This window comes from Pteropus alecto, unplaced genomic scaffold (genome assembly GCF_000325575.1).
Source record: "Pteropus alecto unplaced genomic scaffold, ASM32557v1 scaffold95, whole genome shotgun sequence".
Taxonomy (NCBI): Eukaryota; Metazoa; Chordata; class Mammalia; order Chiroptera; family Pteropodidae; genus Pteropus; species Pteropus alecto.
Window position 1 is genome coordinate 21,157,161 of NW_006441071.1, and position 18,364 is coordinate 21,175,524.

Consider the following 18,364-nt stretch of genomic DNA (forward strand, 5'->3'; position numbering starts at 1 on the left):
ATTAATTTGCATTTTCTAGAGTTTTATGTAAATGGAATCTTTCAGTTTGAAATACTTTCTAATTTCCCTGGTGATTCCTTTTTTGACTTTGGATTACTTAAATGTGTTAATTTTCCCAAATATCAGGTTTTCCTAGATCTTACTGATTTCTAATTTAATTCCATCTTCATTTAATTCATACGCTGTAATTTTAATCCTTTCAATATTGAGACTTGTTTTATGATCCAGCATGTGAATTATCATGGTGCATGTACCACATGTACTTAAAAAGTTTTCTGCAGGTGTTAGATATAGTGCTCTACAAATATCTAAGACTAAGATGGTTGACTATTTTTCAGGTCTTATATGTCATTACTCATTTATTTGTCTGATCTATTAATTGCTGAGAAAGCATTGTTAAAATCTCCAACTTATAATGGTGAAGTTTTCTGTTTCTCCTTTTAGTTCCATCAATTTTTATGTATTCTGAAGCTCCATTATTAGGTTTACACATACTATGATTGTTACATCTCTAATATATTAACTCTTTAATACCTCTATCTTTCTTTGGTAATGCCGTTTATTTTGAAATCATCCTCATTTGATATATAAAGAGCCATTCCAGCCCTCTTATGCTTACCATTTGCACAATGTGTCTTTTTCCATTTGTTTACTTTCAATCTAACTCTGTCTTTATGTTTAATCTCTTGAAGACAACATATACAGTATAGTTGGGTCTTGCCTTTTCTGACATTCTCCTACTCACATATGATCCGAGCACCCTGTACCTGTCCTTTACAATGGTTACCTTAATTCTTAACAATTATGTAATTTAATTACTTGTTTGATATCTTTCCTCTGCTATATAAGCTCTGTGATGGGGGAAACAGTATCTGTTTAGTCAACCTCTGCATTGCCAAGACCAAGTCTGCTGCCTGACACAATTAGAGTCTTGATAAATACTTGTGGAATGAATAAAGAAGTAAAGAGCACACAGCAAATAGTGAGGCTGGGGTACTGGCCAGGTCTATCTTCCTCCATTTTATTCCATCCTCAATTCCAGGCTGTCTGTGATGGTAAAGAGCCTCCTCCCACCAAAACAAACAAACAAAACCTGCATTTTTCAAAAGATTTTAGTACAATTTTCAACAAAATAGATTAGCCATGATTAGAATGTTTAATAATAGGTTGTGTTGTTGAAGATAGGGAGAAACAGATACTCACTCTTCTTGTTTTAGTGTTTTAAAGTGTAACCTTTTAAGAGGCTTCTGGCACCATCTGTGAAATTTTAAAAACGCACATGCCATTTTCAGCAGTTCTACATAAAGTATACATTCCTAGCAGTTCTCAGAATGCATACTCTACGTAGTACTAGTACTGACAATGTACACGGAGGTATGTACAGAACTATTCATGGAAATTTAATGCTATATAGCAAAAGATTGAAAACAACATAAATAATTAAATGCTGTGCATCTTTTATTAAATGAAGTAAATTCATGTGTATGGATATAGAACAATTAGCAAAACATAAGTCAAAAAATCAAGGTATACAATATTTCTACGCCACAAATACATTAAAAAGCAGAGAATACATATACATGTTTGTGTGCGTATGTGCATTTTTTTTGGTACTGCACAGATGTTCCTGGGAGGATACTGTTAACAAAAGGGTAGGATACTGAGGAATGTGGGCAGAGAGCATAAGGAACACAATCTTGGACTACTTCAGATTATCTTAGTGTCACTGATGTCTTGTGTGGGTTAGAAGCTTCTTTACTACAGGCCAACACTTAGAATTTCTGGCTTCCATTATCTTCTGTTGGGAGACAATTTTCCATGGGTCTTTTGCAATTCAGCATATTTTGTAAGCAAACACCGGCTGCCTTTATTCCAGATTACTTTTTCAAGGATATGTATACAGTAGACAAGCTTGGAAGATTACAGTGTTTCCCTCTGGAGCTAAGGGCAGGTTTGCTCACTGTCCAATATATCTTCTAGTAGGGCAAAAAAGGCACATTTACTGTTTGCCCATCATAAAAGATTAAGGTTTCCTAAACTCAAGGATCTTCTGTAACATAATCCAGTGCTTGTTTTGGCATCACTAGCACTCTGTGTGTCACTCTGTGAGAGTAGGGCCTCAGGGAACTGGAACAAAATTATACTCTGGCTACTGCTATTGCTGTAATAAACTTATGACTTTGCTGTAGTTCTGTGTCTTCTGCTACCATTCCTGAAACTTGCAGACCAATGCCTCAGGTGAAGTGCCACACAGAAAGGCAGTAGACCTGGCCTCACCAACAGCTTGAGCCAGATGGCACAATCTTTTAGCAAAGAGTTATCTCTCCTGGAGCAAACTGTGACAAGTAGATAAACTCTCATTCTCTCCTTCTGGTGAACTGTTCTTAGTTTTTCTTTCCAGACTATCCAGAAATATCCCCATGTAGCCAAGTGATTATATCTCTTTTGTGAAAGCGGTAGTTGGCTTGGTAACAAATACTTTATATTTTCTTTCTCATTCTGTGCTCCTTTATATTCTAAAAACCATAATTTTTCTCAAGCCTATCAGAATTGATGTTGCAAGGCAATTAAGTAAAATGAATTATAAAGAGGGACAAGCCTCTCCAAAGAGAGATGGGACACACAACTTTTTCACATTTGGCAGAGTACAGGGAACTGGCTGCTTTATAGGTGCAAAGAAAAAAATCGGAAAAAATTTTACATTCTTGGTAATTGTGAATTAGTATCTTAGTTTGGAATAGCTGGGAATCCCAGACACAAGAGATGTTTGCACTCATTCATAAGCTTTTTCCATGATCTTCCATTGGGAGAAAGATTTGGGGCAGGGTGGGAGACTGGAGAGAGCCCCCCTGGAAGGCGTATATATGAATTATAGCTGCTGCTGAGGTGAGACAGGCATAAAAGCCCATCTGTTTCCCTGAAACATTCTCTACTGTAAGCAAATCCATAAGTTGTTGATAGAGGGTCAGCAAACAATTCTCCCAGGAAGATACTGCTTGTGGGAGAGGAGTAAAAGTAAATCCACCTGCCTCAGGGCTGGGGTAGGAAACCCTCTCATCCCCAGAACAAGGACAAGATCCTTGGAGGAAAATTAGAAGCAAAAATATACATTTGGGGAAGGGGAGCAAAAGATAATTTGGTTACTAGTATCTTCCACTGATACTTCTACTGGAAGAGCAGGAAATTCCTGCTTAAGACCAACCACAAATACATGCAGAAGAGGATAAGAATGCTGGCAAAAGGCCCACATATGAGGCCCAGGGGCACAGAGAGGCTGGACTAAGACAACTTCACTGTCCCTTACCATGAACCTAGCACAGACTAAGGAGGAACAGCAGTCTTCCTCTGGGGGAGAGGCAGGAGCATGGAGCGAGAACTCTGGCACAGGCATGCAGAGACAGCTGAATACAGGAGATGGAGCCGGAATACCAGTAAAAAAAGCCACTGGCATCCTGTCCTCTACTCTGAGCACGAGGTAACCCACAGCTCACAGTGGAATTTGGAACCTGTGGTGCTCTGCAAATAATAACAAAATGAACTTGAGTGGAGTTCTTTGCAAGATTGATTCAACCTCTCATACCAACCTAAGTTAAGGAATATATTTCTACCCAGGTAAAATATTGTTTACTTCAGGTTCTGTATTTTTCCCCTCCTTCTCTTCCTCCTCCTCCTCCCCCTCCCCCTCTTTTTACTTTTTTTTTTTCCTTTATTTTTACAAAGTAAATAGAATTCAATGAGACTCAGGAAAAAAGCAAGAGGAAAAAAAATGTCAAGAAATGAGGTGGTTCAGATATTGGGATTTTCTGTCAGGGACTAAAAATCCTATAATAAAGGCTATAATAGAAAAAGTGGATAACATGCATTGACACATTGGTAATTTCAGCAGAGATGAATACTATAAAATAAAAGATAAATGGAAATGCTAGAAATTAAAAGCATGATATCAAATGAAGATGGATAAAAAGGAGCTCTTCATAAATCTGAAAGACAAAGATGGAAAAAAATGAGTAAAATTCAACACAGACAAAACTAAGCAACTAGATAACACCAGAACAGAGTGTTTGGGAGTTGTGGGACAATAATGAGCAATTTAATGCATATGTAGTAGAAATCCCAGAAGGAGAAAAAAGAGAGAACAGGGCAGAAGAAATATTTAAATAAGTAATGGCAACAAACTTTTTAGAAATTGTAACAAAATATCAAACGACAGATCCAAGAAACAGGATAAATTTCATATACAAACCATACAAACCTAGACACGTCATGGTCAAACTACTGAAAAAGGAAATATTAAAAGCAGCCAGAGAAAAAATACATCCAGCGGGACAAAGATAAGAATTAGAGCAGAGTACTCATGAAAACAATAGAGTGACATCTTTAAAGAAATTTTTAAAAAGTCAACACAGGATTCTGTACTCAATAAATAAATCTTTCAGAATAAAGGTAAAATAAAGACTTTTAGACAGACAAAAGCTGAGAGAATTCAATGCCAGAAGACCTGTAATATAAGAAATGTTAGAGAAAGTTCTTCAGATGCCAAGTATAATGCCAGATGGAAACTTGGATGCATGTAAAGAAATGAAGAGTGTTATATAACAAACTATCCCCAAACCTAGTGGCTTAAAACAACAAACATTTTCTCAGAGTCTGTGAATTAGAAATCAGTTCAACATCAGTTTAGCTCCATGGTTCAGTGTTGCTCATGTGGTTGCAGTCAAGACGTTGACTGGAGTTATCATCTCACAGCCTGACTGGGACTGAAAGATCCATTTCCAAGCTCATCCAATTCATATGATTGTTTGGAGGCCTCAGTACTTCATGATGTGGGATTCTCCATAGGGCTATTTGAATGACCTCATGACATGTCATTTGGCTTCCCCTAGTGTATGTGTTCTGAGAGAAAAATAGAAGCTATAACGTCTTTATGACCTAGCCTTAGAAATCACCACATTTCCACCACAGTCTCTTCATTTGAAGGGAGACACTACCACCTGCACTTCAAGAGGGAGAGGAATTGGGCTCTCCCAAAGGGAGGAGTATAAAGAATTTGTGGACAGGTTTTTAAAGCACCACACACCAGAAATTATAAACTAGATATGCATAATGGAATTGATATATGCCTGTACTTCTCCTTTCCATGAGTGTAACATTCAAGGATTACTACATGGACTCTCCCCTCCTGGGTGGTCCAGCAGAAATAATACATAACGCTGAAAGGAGAAAGGAAACCATAGCTTCAAAGCCTTAAGGCTGCTGAAATAGAGAGGCCATGACCAGGTACCAGAATAGCACCAACTGCTTGTCACTGTCACCAAATACACCTTTGTACTAAAGAAGGCAGCAATTAATCTGCTACTAAGTTTTTTGTTGAAACTGAATATATGACTCATGGAGGCTTGTGACTGGTTTGATGTCCCCATTTGGGGGTAGATCAACTTGGACTTGATGCCTAACAAGGTGAAAAGAAGCCAACAAGCCTTGCAAGTCAAACAGAAATAGCATATTCAAGAGTGTAGCCGGTCTGACCCTAAACAGCTTTTGGTGCCATGAAAAAGTGGCAGCTATTCCTTTAAGGGTAAACTTTATAGTTGCTAGCTCAATGGGGCTCTTGATTCACAGACACTCCTATAAACTCCTGGGCATCGATCACAGATAGGCTAAGTTGAAACCTAATGGCGGGGTGGGGTCCAATAGGCTGCTGCCACTGTTCAGCCTCAGTGCCAGCTATGTAAAACCAAAAGCAGATGTGATCATTCCTCTCAGTGGATAGAACTTAAAGTTGTACTCATGACTCTGGTCACTCTTCCCCTTGACAACCTTGCTACCTTTTTATTAACTTTTAGATTGTTGCCAATGGCCTGTATGGTCTGCCAGGTGAAAGCTGACAAACGTATATTATTAAGGACACCTCTCTGTGGCCACTAAATTTACACAAATTGCTCAACTTCACTGACTGGTAAAGAAATGAATATTAAAATTAGATATCATGTTTTCCTATCACATAGACAAAATGAAAAGATTAGCAATATCCAGTACTGGTTAGGGCATGGATGGTTACTCTCAAGCACTGTTGATAGCATGTAGTCTTCTTGAAAGGCAACTTGACTGAAAATGCACATACAACTGATTGAATGATTCCATTTCTAAATAGCCACTGAAGAGAAATAATCAAACATATGTAAGAGGCATGTATTAGTATGTTTGTAAAGTTAGAGTAACCGTCCATTAAATTTTACTTGTGTCCTTTCTCCCATTACCTACTATTATATTTCTTTATAATTCCCACCAAACTTTTGGAATCTATACCTATACATGTTATCTTTGACTTTTGCCCCTAAGATTCCACTAAAACTGTTTTCAAAGGGTCACGATAACAGTACTAAAATTAATGTCCTATTACTGATCTTCATCTTTTTCTGTCACTATATAGCAATCAACACAGATCAAATTACATTTAATTATCTACCATGTCCTTTCATATATTTACATATAATATTTTACATATAACTCATATGACTTCTTAAAAGCCCTTTGAAATAGGTGGTATCAATCCTCTCACAGATCAGGAAACAAACTCAGAGCACCTTGCCCAAGATCACAAACAGTAGTTCAAGAAAATGAACGCAGAGTATCTAAGTGCCAAGGTCAGTGTTCGTTCTACTAATGGTGGGTCCTGGAACTTTCTTCTACTGGTTTCGTTTACAGTTCTTTTTCTATTATTTAACAAAATCAAAGATCAGAATAAATTAGTATAAGATATGTGCTCAATTAATTTAAATTCCCATGTCTATGGTTATCACTAATTTAGATGCAAACAACAAAGCAAGTATTATTTCATAACAATTGGCAGACTTTAATAGTCAAGAAAAATTAAGTCCATTATACACACTAAAAATACAGGAAATTTCATGCAGACATGAAGCTTCCAATTCAGCCACTGTGGCAACTTTTAGAATGAGAATTACATATAAATACAGTACATTTTACAGTTCCCAAACGTCATAATTTTATACTGTGATTTGTACAGCTTCTCTTTATATTTTACATATTCCACCTTGCTCATCTGATTAACATACCCTAACCTGCACCACTTCAGATTATGGAGGGAAAAAAAAACCCCAGCAAGCATAATGACCTATCTTCTTCCACTTTATTAAAATGAATGAAAACATCTGTGTGTAGAGCTAATTTAAGAAAAAAGTAAAAAACTTTAAGGCTTACACACTTTAGTAGGACTACATGTGAGAAATACAAAATTAAATCCTCCAGTGACACTTCTATTATTAATACCACAATTTTCAAGTTTAGAATATATTAACTACAAACTATAAGAGAAAAAAAGCAATGCAAATTTGTGTGGAACATTAAAAAAATGTACTCATGATATGAGGGAAACATTAAAAACAAATGAAATACCTGATTTCAGAATTAACAAAAATGTAAGCTATAATTTAGAAATACAGGTAACACTACTAAAGAATAAAACCTGATAGCAGAAATTTTAAGTAATAAAGCCAACTCATCGGTGTCAACCTGTTTTTGCCTCTCTGAGATAAAGATCATTTGTTTTGATGTGAGCTGTAAAAAAGTGAATACTAGTCAGTGAATAAAAAGCCTTTCTAAATTACCCATAAACAGCATGCATTCTTTTCCTTTCAATAGATTTTTAAAAAATACCTAGGCTCCTTTTAAGTCTCTTTTCTTTCTTAAAAATAATAATAATAATTTTTTTCCCCTGGCAATTTATTTCAAGTTCATTCATGTGGTAGGTAATGAGAATTCCCACTAAATGAGCTGCCAAGTATAGAGGGACACAAAAAAGATAAATAGTTAAAAAAACAACAACAACAACTCAACAGGTTTCCATAAATTGACAAGTCAAATTAATTTCATGGAATCCTCTACTGCATAATGGGTATAAAGGCCACAAGAGCTCCATTACTGTATGCAGAAAAGCTCCTACTAATAAGATGCCAAAATCATGTAGTGACTCCCCCAACCTAAACGACATAAAGGTTTAAAGATTTACAAGTAAGTTTTCCTATCAAACCATGACATTTATGCTACCAGCACATACTGAGATTAAGCATCTAATCCAAATGGCCACAGAGGTCATTTAATGCCATCATAATCATCTGTAAAATACTCAAGAGTACTTCCTTTTCTCCAAGAAAAGGTTAAATTTGTTACCTATACCTTCCAAGCTCCTGGAAACAGAAAAATAAACATTAAAAAAAAAAAAAAAATACAAAGGAAAACCCCATCCAATAAAGATCTGCTAGAGGTAGAAATTTAAAGCAGCATATACTGTTTTAACCCCAGCTATGAGGGAACAAAAGTGGTGCTAATCTGAAATCAATGGCTGCTGCTTACAATATTAAAGACACATACCACAGGCAGTAATTTATCCCTGAATTTCATATTCAAAATTTCTCCACATTAATACCATCATGACAGTTTTTACTAGTATACAATTGTTTTAATGAAAAAAAGTGCTTGCTTTTATAATCCAGGTAATCTAAAGAAATTATTGCAAACATTTCACTGACCGACTCTGTATTCACTCACAGTTTGAAATCATACATTTCAAATGGGCAGATTTTATTTTTACTTCCCCTGTTTCCTAGCAGTACCTTTAATAAAGGCTTTTGTGCCTCACTTAGCATGTTGAGATCTTCATACATTTCAGAGTGATCCATGATAAGTATGCTTTAAAAACGTGTTGAGTTTAGTGTTGTCAAAAGACTTACCAATTTCTCAGTTACTAGAATGCATTACTGGCCTGTGATCCTATTAAATGTAGCACTTCATAAAAATGAAAGGTCTGATGCTTCTCTAAGTTCAGCTGAGCTAGAAAAAAATAAAAGAATTTGAATAATAAAAGAATAGACACACATTTTATGTATAGATTGCTTAGGTCCAAAGTGAACAAAAGTCCCAGTTCCAGATGTTGAATATGACAGAAGATCCTTAGACTCTTCTAAAAATAACATGTGCAATGTTTACAAAACAAATAAAAGAGATTATTATGGATTTCAATACTATTAGTTATTAGCATGGCAGACCTGGAACAGACAGCTTCATGAAGACACTGGAGAAAATGTTTTTCCTACTGAAAGACAATTCTGGGCTTCGAGAAAAAAGTATACTTGAAGACATTTCCTCCATTTTTTACGTGTGTAGTACAAATATGCATGGCATAGTATATTTCTGAAAAAGCGATAGACATATTAAGAAAATAGATGCTATTTCTAAATTTTTTTAGGAATAAAAAGGCACCACTGATTTGAGGTTGTGTCCTGTCATTGTGATAGTTGATTTTGAGTTGTTTATTTCAGGATTTGCTCTTATTAAGCTTTTTTCCTGGTGATATCACTTGAGACCATTATTGTGGTTTACGCACCACAAACAAGACACATTCATAGTAGTATTTCATCATGGAGAGATCATTCACAGTATATGTTGACAAGACAGATTCTTTTTCCACCTGCAATGCAAACAATCATAATGATGATGATGACCATGATGATAACACTAAAAAATACTGAGTACTTGTAAGTGGCAGGTGCTACTTTACATATATTCTGGATGTTAATTCATTTATTACATACAAGTACCCCCACAAGGTTGATACTATTAGTAATTCCACTTTACAAAAACAGGTTGCTCAAGGTCACACCACTAATAAGTGGTGGAACTGGGGATCACACTCAGGCAGTCTAAATCCAGAGCTTGAACTCTAAGCTACTATAATATACTACTTCTCTTTATCTTTAAGAACTAAGGATATTTAGTTTAATTTTTAAATCAATGGAATGTTTCTAAATAAGCACACAACTAAAACACAATAGTCAAAGTATCATAAAACCTTCTAATAATGCACACAATAAAAAAAGATTGAATAGTGCAAAAGCACATATAGTGAACCACATCCCTCTTACACCTACCTTCCCACTCCCATCTACTTCCCCAGCGCCTAATTTACTTGGTATCTATCAGTCTACGAAAGGCCAGTACTATGATGATGGTCAGCTAACATTTATTGAAACATGATGATGCCAGAGATATAGTTTTTCATTTACATACACATTATCCTAAATACTTATAATTCTAAAAACTAAGTATTATTTTTTTCACTTCATTGATGAGAAAACAGAGAGGTTAAGAGGTAAAGCCAGTAAATGCCATAATATCACCATTCCTGTTTAAGTGCTTTATAAGTTAAGCTTCAGCAATACTTCATTCCATCCTTACCTCTAGCTGGAATCCATACTGCAGAACAACGTTTTTTAGATCTTCATAGCTCAATTCTATGGAAAGTTCATTTGCCAAATTTTCAAAGTGATACAGCAGAGGACCTATGGTTTAAAGATACTATGAATTACTTGAATATAAACATGCACTTGTAGCTCTGTTACACTGAACTCTAAATTGAGTAATTAAGTTAGGTAGTGGATGAACGAATATAAAAAGGAGAAATAAAGAACATTTACATTTGCCAAGGACTATATCCACCCCTGAAACTCTGGCCAGTAATTGACATTCCAGTGCTGGGCCTACTTTCACAGGAGTGAGTGCCTCTGGTACACCAGTCTTGTACTGATTCTCTATATCACGGGTGTTACACCTGTAACTCTTAAGTTACTGAAGATCAGCTGAAGCAGAGAATGCTAAATGCCCAAATTCCAAAGGTACACTGTAATTATAATTCCCGAAGTAAATGCAAAACTATGGCTACGAACGTGAAAACTTATAAAGCACTTAAACAGTCTTGCTTATAACTCCTGCTCCCCTACTTCCTTCCCCTGGAAGGAAGCTATGACAGTAAGCTGTTTTTAAATACACAGCTCATATCCTAGCTCTAACACCTATTAATTGTGTTTCTATTGGCAAGTCACTAATTCTGCATCACCTGTAACATGACTCTAATGTAAGATAATTTGCAATACCCTTGGCATATAGAAGGCACTAAATGATAGCTATTACAACTTTTTTAAAATAACATTTCCTCTTTTCTATTCTCTCATTCCATAAATCCAAGAAACTATCATCTGCCTGAAACCAGATTTGCCAATCCTTTAACCTCTCACATATTTTCCAATCCATCGGCCTCACCCAGGCAACATTATCCTTCCACAGTTACACTTCAGGACTAACCTAGACAATCTTCTCTTTACCTTTCATCAGGTTAATAAATCCGTGACCAACCCACCACCTCCACCCCATCTCCACTCCTCATACAATGTGCTAATCACAGAAGATAAATGTAACAAATAGGATAAGCTTTCAGCTCCCAAAAGGCTCATGAGTCTGTGGAATATAATTACTTAGGGTTAAAATTTTTTATTCTTCTTCTCTCTTTTTTATTCTACATAAACCACTAGAAAATAAATGATTATAAATATATTTTATATATTAGTGCTCTTTTCAAAATGTTTTCCTATCTAACTACCCCATCAAGCTTAACTTCCTGTTTTATTAGTACTAGTAAAAATGACAGTAGCTACCATTTACTGAGCACCTGCTGTGTCAGACCATCCTGAAGACTTTGAAGCATTTTTATAAGAACGTAGAGCCTCATAGCAGTCTTTCCAGCTCTAAAGTGTATGCTGCTTTTGCTGTTATTTTAAAAGCCTCCAATATTGTTTTATTATTTCTACATGAAAATATTCTCATAATTATTACATACTCAGGCCATATTTTATTTCTACCCATGTTGTGTTCCACCTAGAAAGCTCCAATTCTCCAATTCAAGCTTTAGCCATGCTCCAAAACCTTGCTAAAATCAAGTTTTAAATAATTTATCCAAGTTCCTGGCCCTACTGCTTATTCCCTTGATATAGCATACTTTACAACTCAATTTAACACAATGTTGCACTCCTCAGTGATTATTTTTCATGTAATTAGCACTGTTTTTTAAATTACAAGCTACATGAATGAAAGACCATGTCTTAAGTTTCTTTTGAATCCACCATAACGCCCAGCTTAACAGTGAATGTACAGTTATGCATATAGTCTCCTACTACAAATTGTACTTTAATATTTTTGTGAGTATTTTAGATTTTTCTTTACAAAGACATTTCTTGAGGTGGAATTTCCAAGTTGAAGAGAATAAATACTTTTACTGACTTGATTCAAACTGCCAAAATGCTTTCCAAGTGATAAAACAGTTTTCACTCACAATTGCAATGCTGAGCACTTGCTTCAACATCTTAGCAAGTGGTGGGAATGCGATGGTGCAGACACTTTGGATAACAGGTTGGCAGTTTCTTGTAAAATTTTAAATACACGCACCAGATCTGACCCAGCAATTCTACCACTAGGTACTTACCCAAGAGAAATGAAAACTTGTGGCCACATAAAGCACTCAAGTGTTTATAGAACTTACTCAAAATTATAATTTGGGTACAACCCAACTGTCCATCAATCAGTGAATGAATAAATAAAATGTAGTACATCTATACAGTGGAATATTACTCAGCAGTAAAAAGAAACAAGCTGCTCATACATGAAACAAAATGGATGAATTTTAAAAGCATTATGTTAAGTAAAGGAAGCCAGACACAAAAAAATAATGTGCTGTATAATTCTATTTATATGATATTCTGTAAAAGGGAAAATTATAGTAACAGAAAGCAGAATAGTGATTGCCATGTATCGGGGGTGAGAGGAAGGAACTGACTATAAAGTGGCACAGGGGGTTTTTTGGGGAGATTGTAGAAATGTTCCCTGTCTTGACAGAGTAATGGTTACACGACCTAATTTTTACAATGCATTAAATTATACACTTTTAAAAAATGGTGAATTCTATTATGTCAATTATACCTCCCAAAAAATCTGACTTGAAAAAAGACAATAAGCATTTTTATTGAACAAAATATTTGCTAATCTATCAAGGATAAAATGATAGGCCATACATAGTTTCATCTGCATTTCTTTAAGGCTGAGCAATTTTTGTATTTATTACCTAGTCACCCATTCTTTAAATGTATGTTTACCATGCACTTAGCAAATTCCTGGCACTGGATATATAAAGATGAATAAAACATGGACACACTCCTAACGGAGTTCTTTATTTTCTCAACTCTCATGTCTCTTCATATTCTTTTAGTGGACCTAACAGAAGGAGCAAAAAAATTTTTTTCCTTGACCATAAATAAGCTCATAATAGAAAGCTAAGATAATATGAAAAAAAGCATAAAAATAAAATCAAACCCATCTATAATCTTAACGCTCACTGATAACCACTTGAAAATATATTGTATCTCCTTGTAGTCTTTCCTACCGCATCAGTATGAGATATTACATATATAGTTTTGCATCTTACACTTCATTAGGAACAGTTCCCTATTTCATTAATTATTTCTGAAGAATGATTTTACTGTATGGCTATCCTATGACTATCTATCCATTTCATTACTGTTAGAAATGTAGGTTCAGTCTAAGTTCTTGCTGAGCATGTTTGTTCATTAATTAGCCTTTAGTCTTTATTCACATCTTATTTTTTTCTGACAGACTTCTACAAGTATAATTAGTCTAACAAAGGTATGTAATAGTGAATGCAATTATGTAATGGGCTGGATGGCAAATACTGCAGGCTTTGTGGGCCACGGTCTTAATCACATATTCTTATTTTTGTCTCTGTCTCTCCCTCATCCTTTTAAAATGTAAAAAAAATTCTTAGCTGGTAGGCCATACAAAAATAGGCTGCAGGCCACATTTGGTCTGTGGGCTGTAGTTTGCCAAACCCTGACCAAAAGTATGAACTAAGATCTTTCCATAAATTGTTTTTCCTGCAGCAAGCTTTTTTACTGCAGTCCCACTAGTAGTATATATAAGCATACCCAATCTCACAGTACCTTATATAAATTTTAAGTAAAAATTTTAAAACCTACCCAAATACAGTGAGTGAAAAATGGCATCTCATTTGTATTTACTTGACCAGAAATGAAGATGAACAATTTTTCTCCTATATATGTCATTTATATTGACTCTTTTATAATTTGTACATTTATGTTGTCTATTTCACTTCTGGGTAGCCTTTTGCTTTTTTCCCCTTTCCAATTTTTTTTAATTAAAAAAATAGAGCTCATTATAAAAAAATAAATAAAAGTTCAAATATATATAAAGGAACTTTTGCTTCCTGCAAAGGCAGTTATTCAGACCAATACTCCTATTGAAAACAACTACAATTGGTATATAAAATGTATTTTAAAATCTTAAAAACAAAGAATACCTGGTAAGTTAGTAAGAAATTGCCAGGAATCCAGAGGATTAACCAGAGGCAAATCTATATTTCGGCCTGAGGGTATCTGACTATCCAGATAAAACTGGCCTGCAACTTGACAAACTCTTTGGGCCAGGGGGACAAAAGACAAAGTCTTCAGCCTGCCCAAGGTAGGGGGTCTGATAGATCGCCAAACGTTATAATTGAACTCTGAAGGGCTATCTTTAAGGTCAGAGTCAGAAACAGATAAACTTACTTCTATCCTTTAATGCAAGGGGGCTACAGGAAAAGCTGGCCTAGTGCTTACTAATCAAGGAGAAAAAATAAAAATAAAAAGAGAACTATTCAAGAAAGGTTATAAATCGTGCTTTAATCCTAGGGTAGATTTGCAGCCATGGGTGGTCCCATAAGCCTCGGATTTTTGTTTAATATTTAATTTAATTTAATTCAGAATTTAATATTCTTTTATTCTAATCTGACAATGTTCCAGTCTTCTGGCAGAAGCAAATGCAAATTCCCTTGGACAAAACACCTTCAATCTAGACCTCAGGATATCCTAAAAGTGATTTCTCAAGGGCAATGGGCAACAAAATGGTTAAGGTCAACAGTCCAGGGAAACGAAGCCATGAGCAAGAACGAGCAAAAATAGGAGAAAGAAGAAACAACCTGGAAAAATTTGAGATATTAGAATTATCAGTCACAATATATTCAACATTTTCAAAGAAATAAAAGACTCTTGAAAATATATACAGAAAATTGAAAATTTTAAAGTGAGTAAAATACAAAACATAGAAATAAAATATACAATAACCAAAATTAAAAACTCAGTGGTTATAAAGATATTAGACATAGTCAAAGAGAGAATTTGTGAATAGGAAGACAGATCCGAATAAATTATCCAGAATGCAGTGCAAAGTAAAAACAGCAGGTTAAGAGAAGTGGTTAAGATATACAGAAGCTAGAATAAGAAGGACTAAAATACACTTAATTTCATTTCCAAAAGAAGGAGAAAAAGAATGAGGCAGAGTACGTATGTGAAGAAATAGTACTGTTACTTATTCTGATGCTAACCTTGCCTCACACTGGCTGTTTTAAGCTGAGAATTTTTCAAAATTGATGAAAGAAGTTAATTAACAGATTCAGTTAGACTAACAAACTGTACCCAGGTTCGAAAAAGAAAAATTCTGACCTAGATATAACATCGAATCTGAAAAACTATAAAGAAAAAAAAATCTTAAAAAAACAAAACTGATTACCTCTAAAGAAGCAACGGTCAAAGTAGATGAATTGTCAACAGTGAAAACAGAAGCTAAAGCCACTGGAATGATCTTTTTTATGTGTTGAAAGCTATCTGCCAACCTTGTACTCTATACTTAGCATTGTTTTGGAACTAAAGGTATCAGTATGAACACATGATCTCTATAGACATAGACGGATACATACATATATTTCCTACCTCCTGGCTTCTGAAAAGGCCTAGAAGCAATACTATCGCAGTGGAAGAATCCAGATTTTCATTTCTACAAACTATTCCCCACTAAAAGAACCAAGAATCCTTGGGGGAAAAGGCTAGTCTAGGGCTGGGCAGAAAAAGTACAAGCATGGAACACCTGGTTATGCCAGAAAAGAGGTGTTCACACAATGACAGGAATATTTCAAAAGGACACAGAGACCAGCTTGAAGAGGGTCCTATTTACCAAATTTGGAACAAGTTGATTTAAACTATTTATACCCTTAAGGTTCTAAAAGTTCCAGTTAAGAGACACAGATCATTAGATTGGATAAAACAAAATTTAACCCTATGCTATATATGAGACATCTAAAACATAAAGATACAGAAGGGGTTTAAGAGATAGAAAAAGATACACCATACAATTATTATTAACTAGAAAAAAGCTGATGTAACTATACTGAAATGCCCATTCAAAGATAAGAAACATGGTTTGCATCTATGCAAAACAGACAGCTGCCACTCAAATCCCAGCAAAAAGTTTTATAGGCAGGGTAGGGAGGTGGAAGGGATAGGAGTGAGATGGGCTTGTGGCCACTGACTGATCATTTTCTAAAGCAGACTTTTAATTAATCCCCTTCTTTTTTGTCCTATATTTCACCCTCACTCTCTACTAGGCCAGACTTTCATAAATTCTGCTCATTTCCCATTCACTTTTCCCAGTGAATTAAACTACTGGTCTCCTGCCTGAGCATGGATTGGAAATGGGCATCTATACTATTCTCTGTCCATGTGTTTTATACATTTTTATATTTCAACTAGCTCATTGAGGAGATAATATATGTATTTAATCATCCACCTTCTATAGGAAATCTCTCACATTTTAAAATACTCTGTAGCTTTATAATGCTTTAAAATCTGATAAAATCCATCTCTCATTATACTTTATAAAGATCTCCTTTGGTACTTTAATCTGTTTATTCTTCCAGATGAAGTAAGATACATTTTGCTAATTGCCTGCCCTCTACTACCCCACATCGCACTTTTTAAAATAGAATATGCATAAATGCATCTAATGGGTATTGGCCCTCATGAAAAACTGAAAAACAAGATGCACAGGTAGTCTGCATTTTACCAAATCATAGCCTTTCCCAAAGGACATATGCATACTAGTTCCCTTAAAAAGCTCACTAGTTTTCTGTAACCTGAGAAAGTTAAAGAGTACCTCAAATTTCCCTTAAAGCATTTTATACATTAATAATATTCCAAACTCTGATTTCATAAAATCTGGGCAATATTTCCATTATCACTTAACTTCCAATGTAAATTTTTATTTGGCATGCCAGAATGGATGGCAATTACATTTCTCAGTATATATGAATATACTGACTTTCTGGTCTATGTAAGCATGGTTAGGGTAAAATCATTCTCAAGGGGCTGATGCTCTCTCACTTTACAGATCAAATTAATTTTCCAGGTCTACAAGATTAAAGCCAAAACCATGAGAATGTTATTAATTTAGCAATATAAATGCCACTTTATCATGTCTCTTGAAAGCCAGTCAATCCTCTGTGGCAGCTTAACATTTCTTTGTTCTCTCTTTCAAATTTCAAAACAATACATTCACTTATACACATAACTCACTAAGTATCTACTAGTTGTCAGGCTCTGTACAAGGTAAGGCAGCAGGCATTAGATTAGTGCCTTCATCAAGATTAGAAAATAGTAGGGGAAACAAAAATATATGGGTGACACCACTACAATGTGTTAAATGTTACTAAGAGATTCTGTGAGAATGTAAAAGAGAAATGCAGAATACTTAACTCAACCTAAAAGGATCACCTGAGCTAAGTGATAAAGAGCACATAGAAAGTACCAAATGAAAATAGGGGAATGAGAAAGGGCTTTCTAGGTCAAAGGACTGGCACTTGAGGTCAGCAAAGAGTGGTAAATAAAAACAAAGCTGATACATGAAAAAATGCTTAATATCACTAATCGTCAGGGTAATAATGCAAATGAAAAACCACAATGAGAAATCGCCCCATACCTGTTAGAATGGTTATTATCAAAAAGACAAGAAATAACAAATGTTGGTGAGGATGTGAAGAAAAGGGAAGCCTAATGTACTGTTAATGGTATGTAAATTGGTGCAGCCACTATGGAAAACAGTATGAAGTTTCCTCAAAAAAAATTAAAAATAAAACTACCGTATGACCCAGCAATCCCACTTCTGGGTATTTAACTGAAGAAAACAAAACCACTACTTTGAAAAGATATATACACCCCGATGTTCACTGCAGCATTTACAGTAACTAAGATATGGAAACAACCTAAATGTTCATGGATAGATGAATGGAAAAGAAAAGTTGTGGTATATACTATAATACAATAGAATATTATTCTACCGTAAGAGAGAATGAAATTGTGACTTGTGACAACATGGATGGACTTTGTGAGTATGGTGCTAAATGAAATAAGTCAAAGAAAGACAAATACTATATGATCTCACTTAAATGTAGAATCTAAAAAACAAAAACAAACAAACAAAAAAGTTCACAGACACAGAGAACATATTGGTGGTTGCCAGAGGTGGGGGTGGGCAAAATGAGTAAAGGGAGTGAAAAGGTACAAACTTCCAGTTATGTCATGGGAATGTAATGTACAGCATGGTAACTATAGTTAATACT

The 18,364-nt window shown here is 35.1% G+C and overlaps 1 protein-coding gene across 2 annotated transcripts in view; it reads right to left on the reverse strand.

Moving 5' to 3' along the window:
- Positions 1-1,435: 1,435 nt before the first annotated feature.
- Positions 1,436-18,364, reverse strand: part of CARNMT1 (carnosine N-methyltransferase 1) — a 49,476-nt gene continuing 32,547 nt past the window's right edge. Inside the window, exons 7-8 of one of the 2 annotated variants that reach the window (XM_025051400.1) lie at positions 10,255-10,358; positions 1,436-8,850 (exon numbers count right to left, since the gene is read on the reverse strand). In XM_025051400.1, the coding sequence (XP_024907168.1) occupies positions 8,842-8,850; positions 10,255-10,358 (113 nt within the window). In that variant the 3' untranslated portion in view covers positions 1,436-8,841. Of the gene's footprint in view, positions 9,488-10,254; positions 10,359-18,364 lie in introns of both variants that reach the window. The other variant, XM_006918446.3, reaches the window with a different exon arrangement.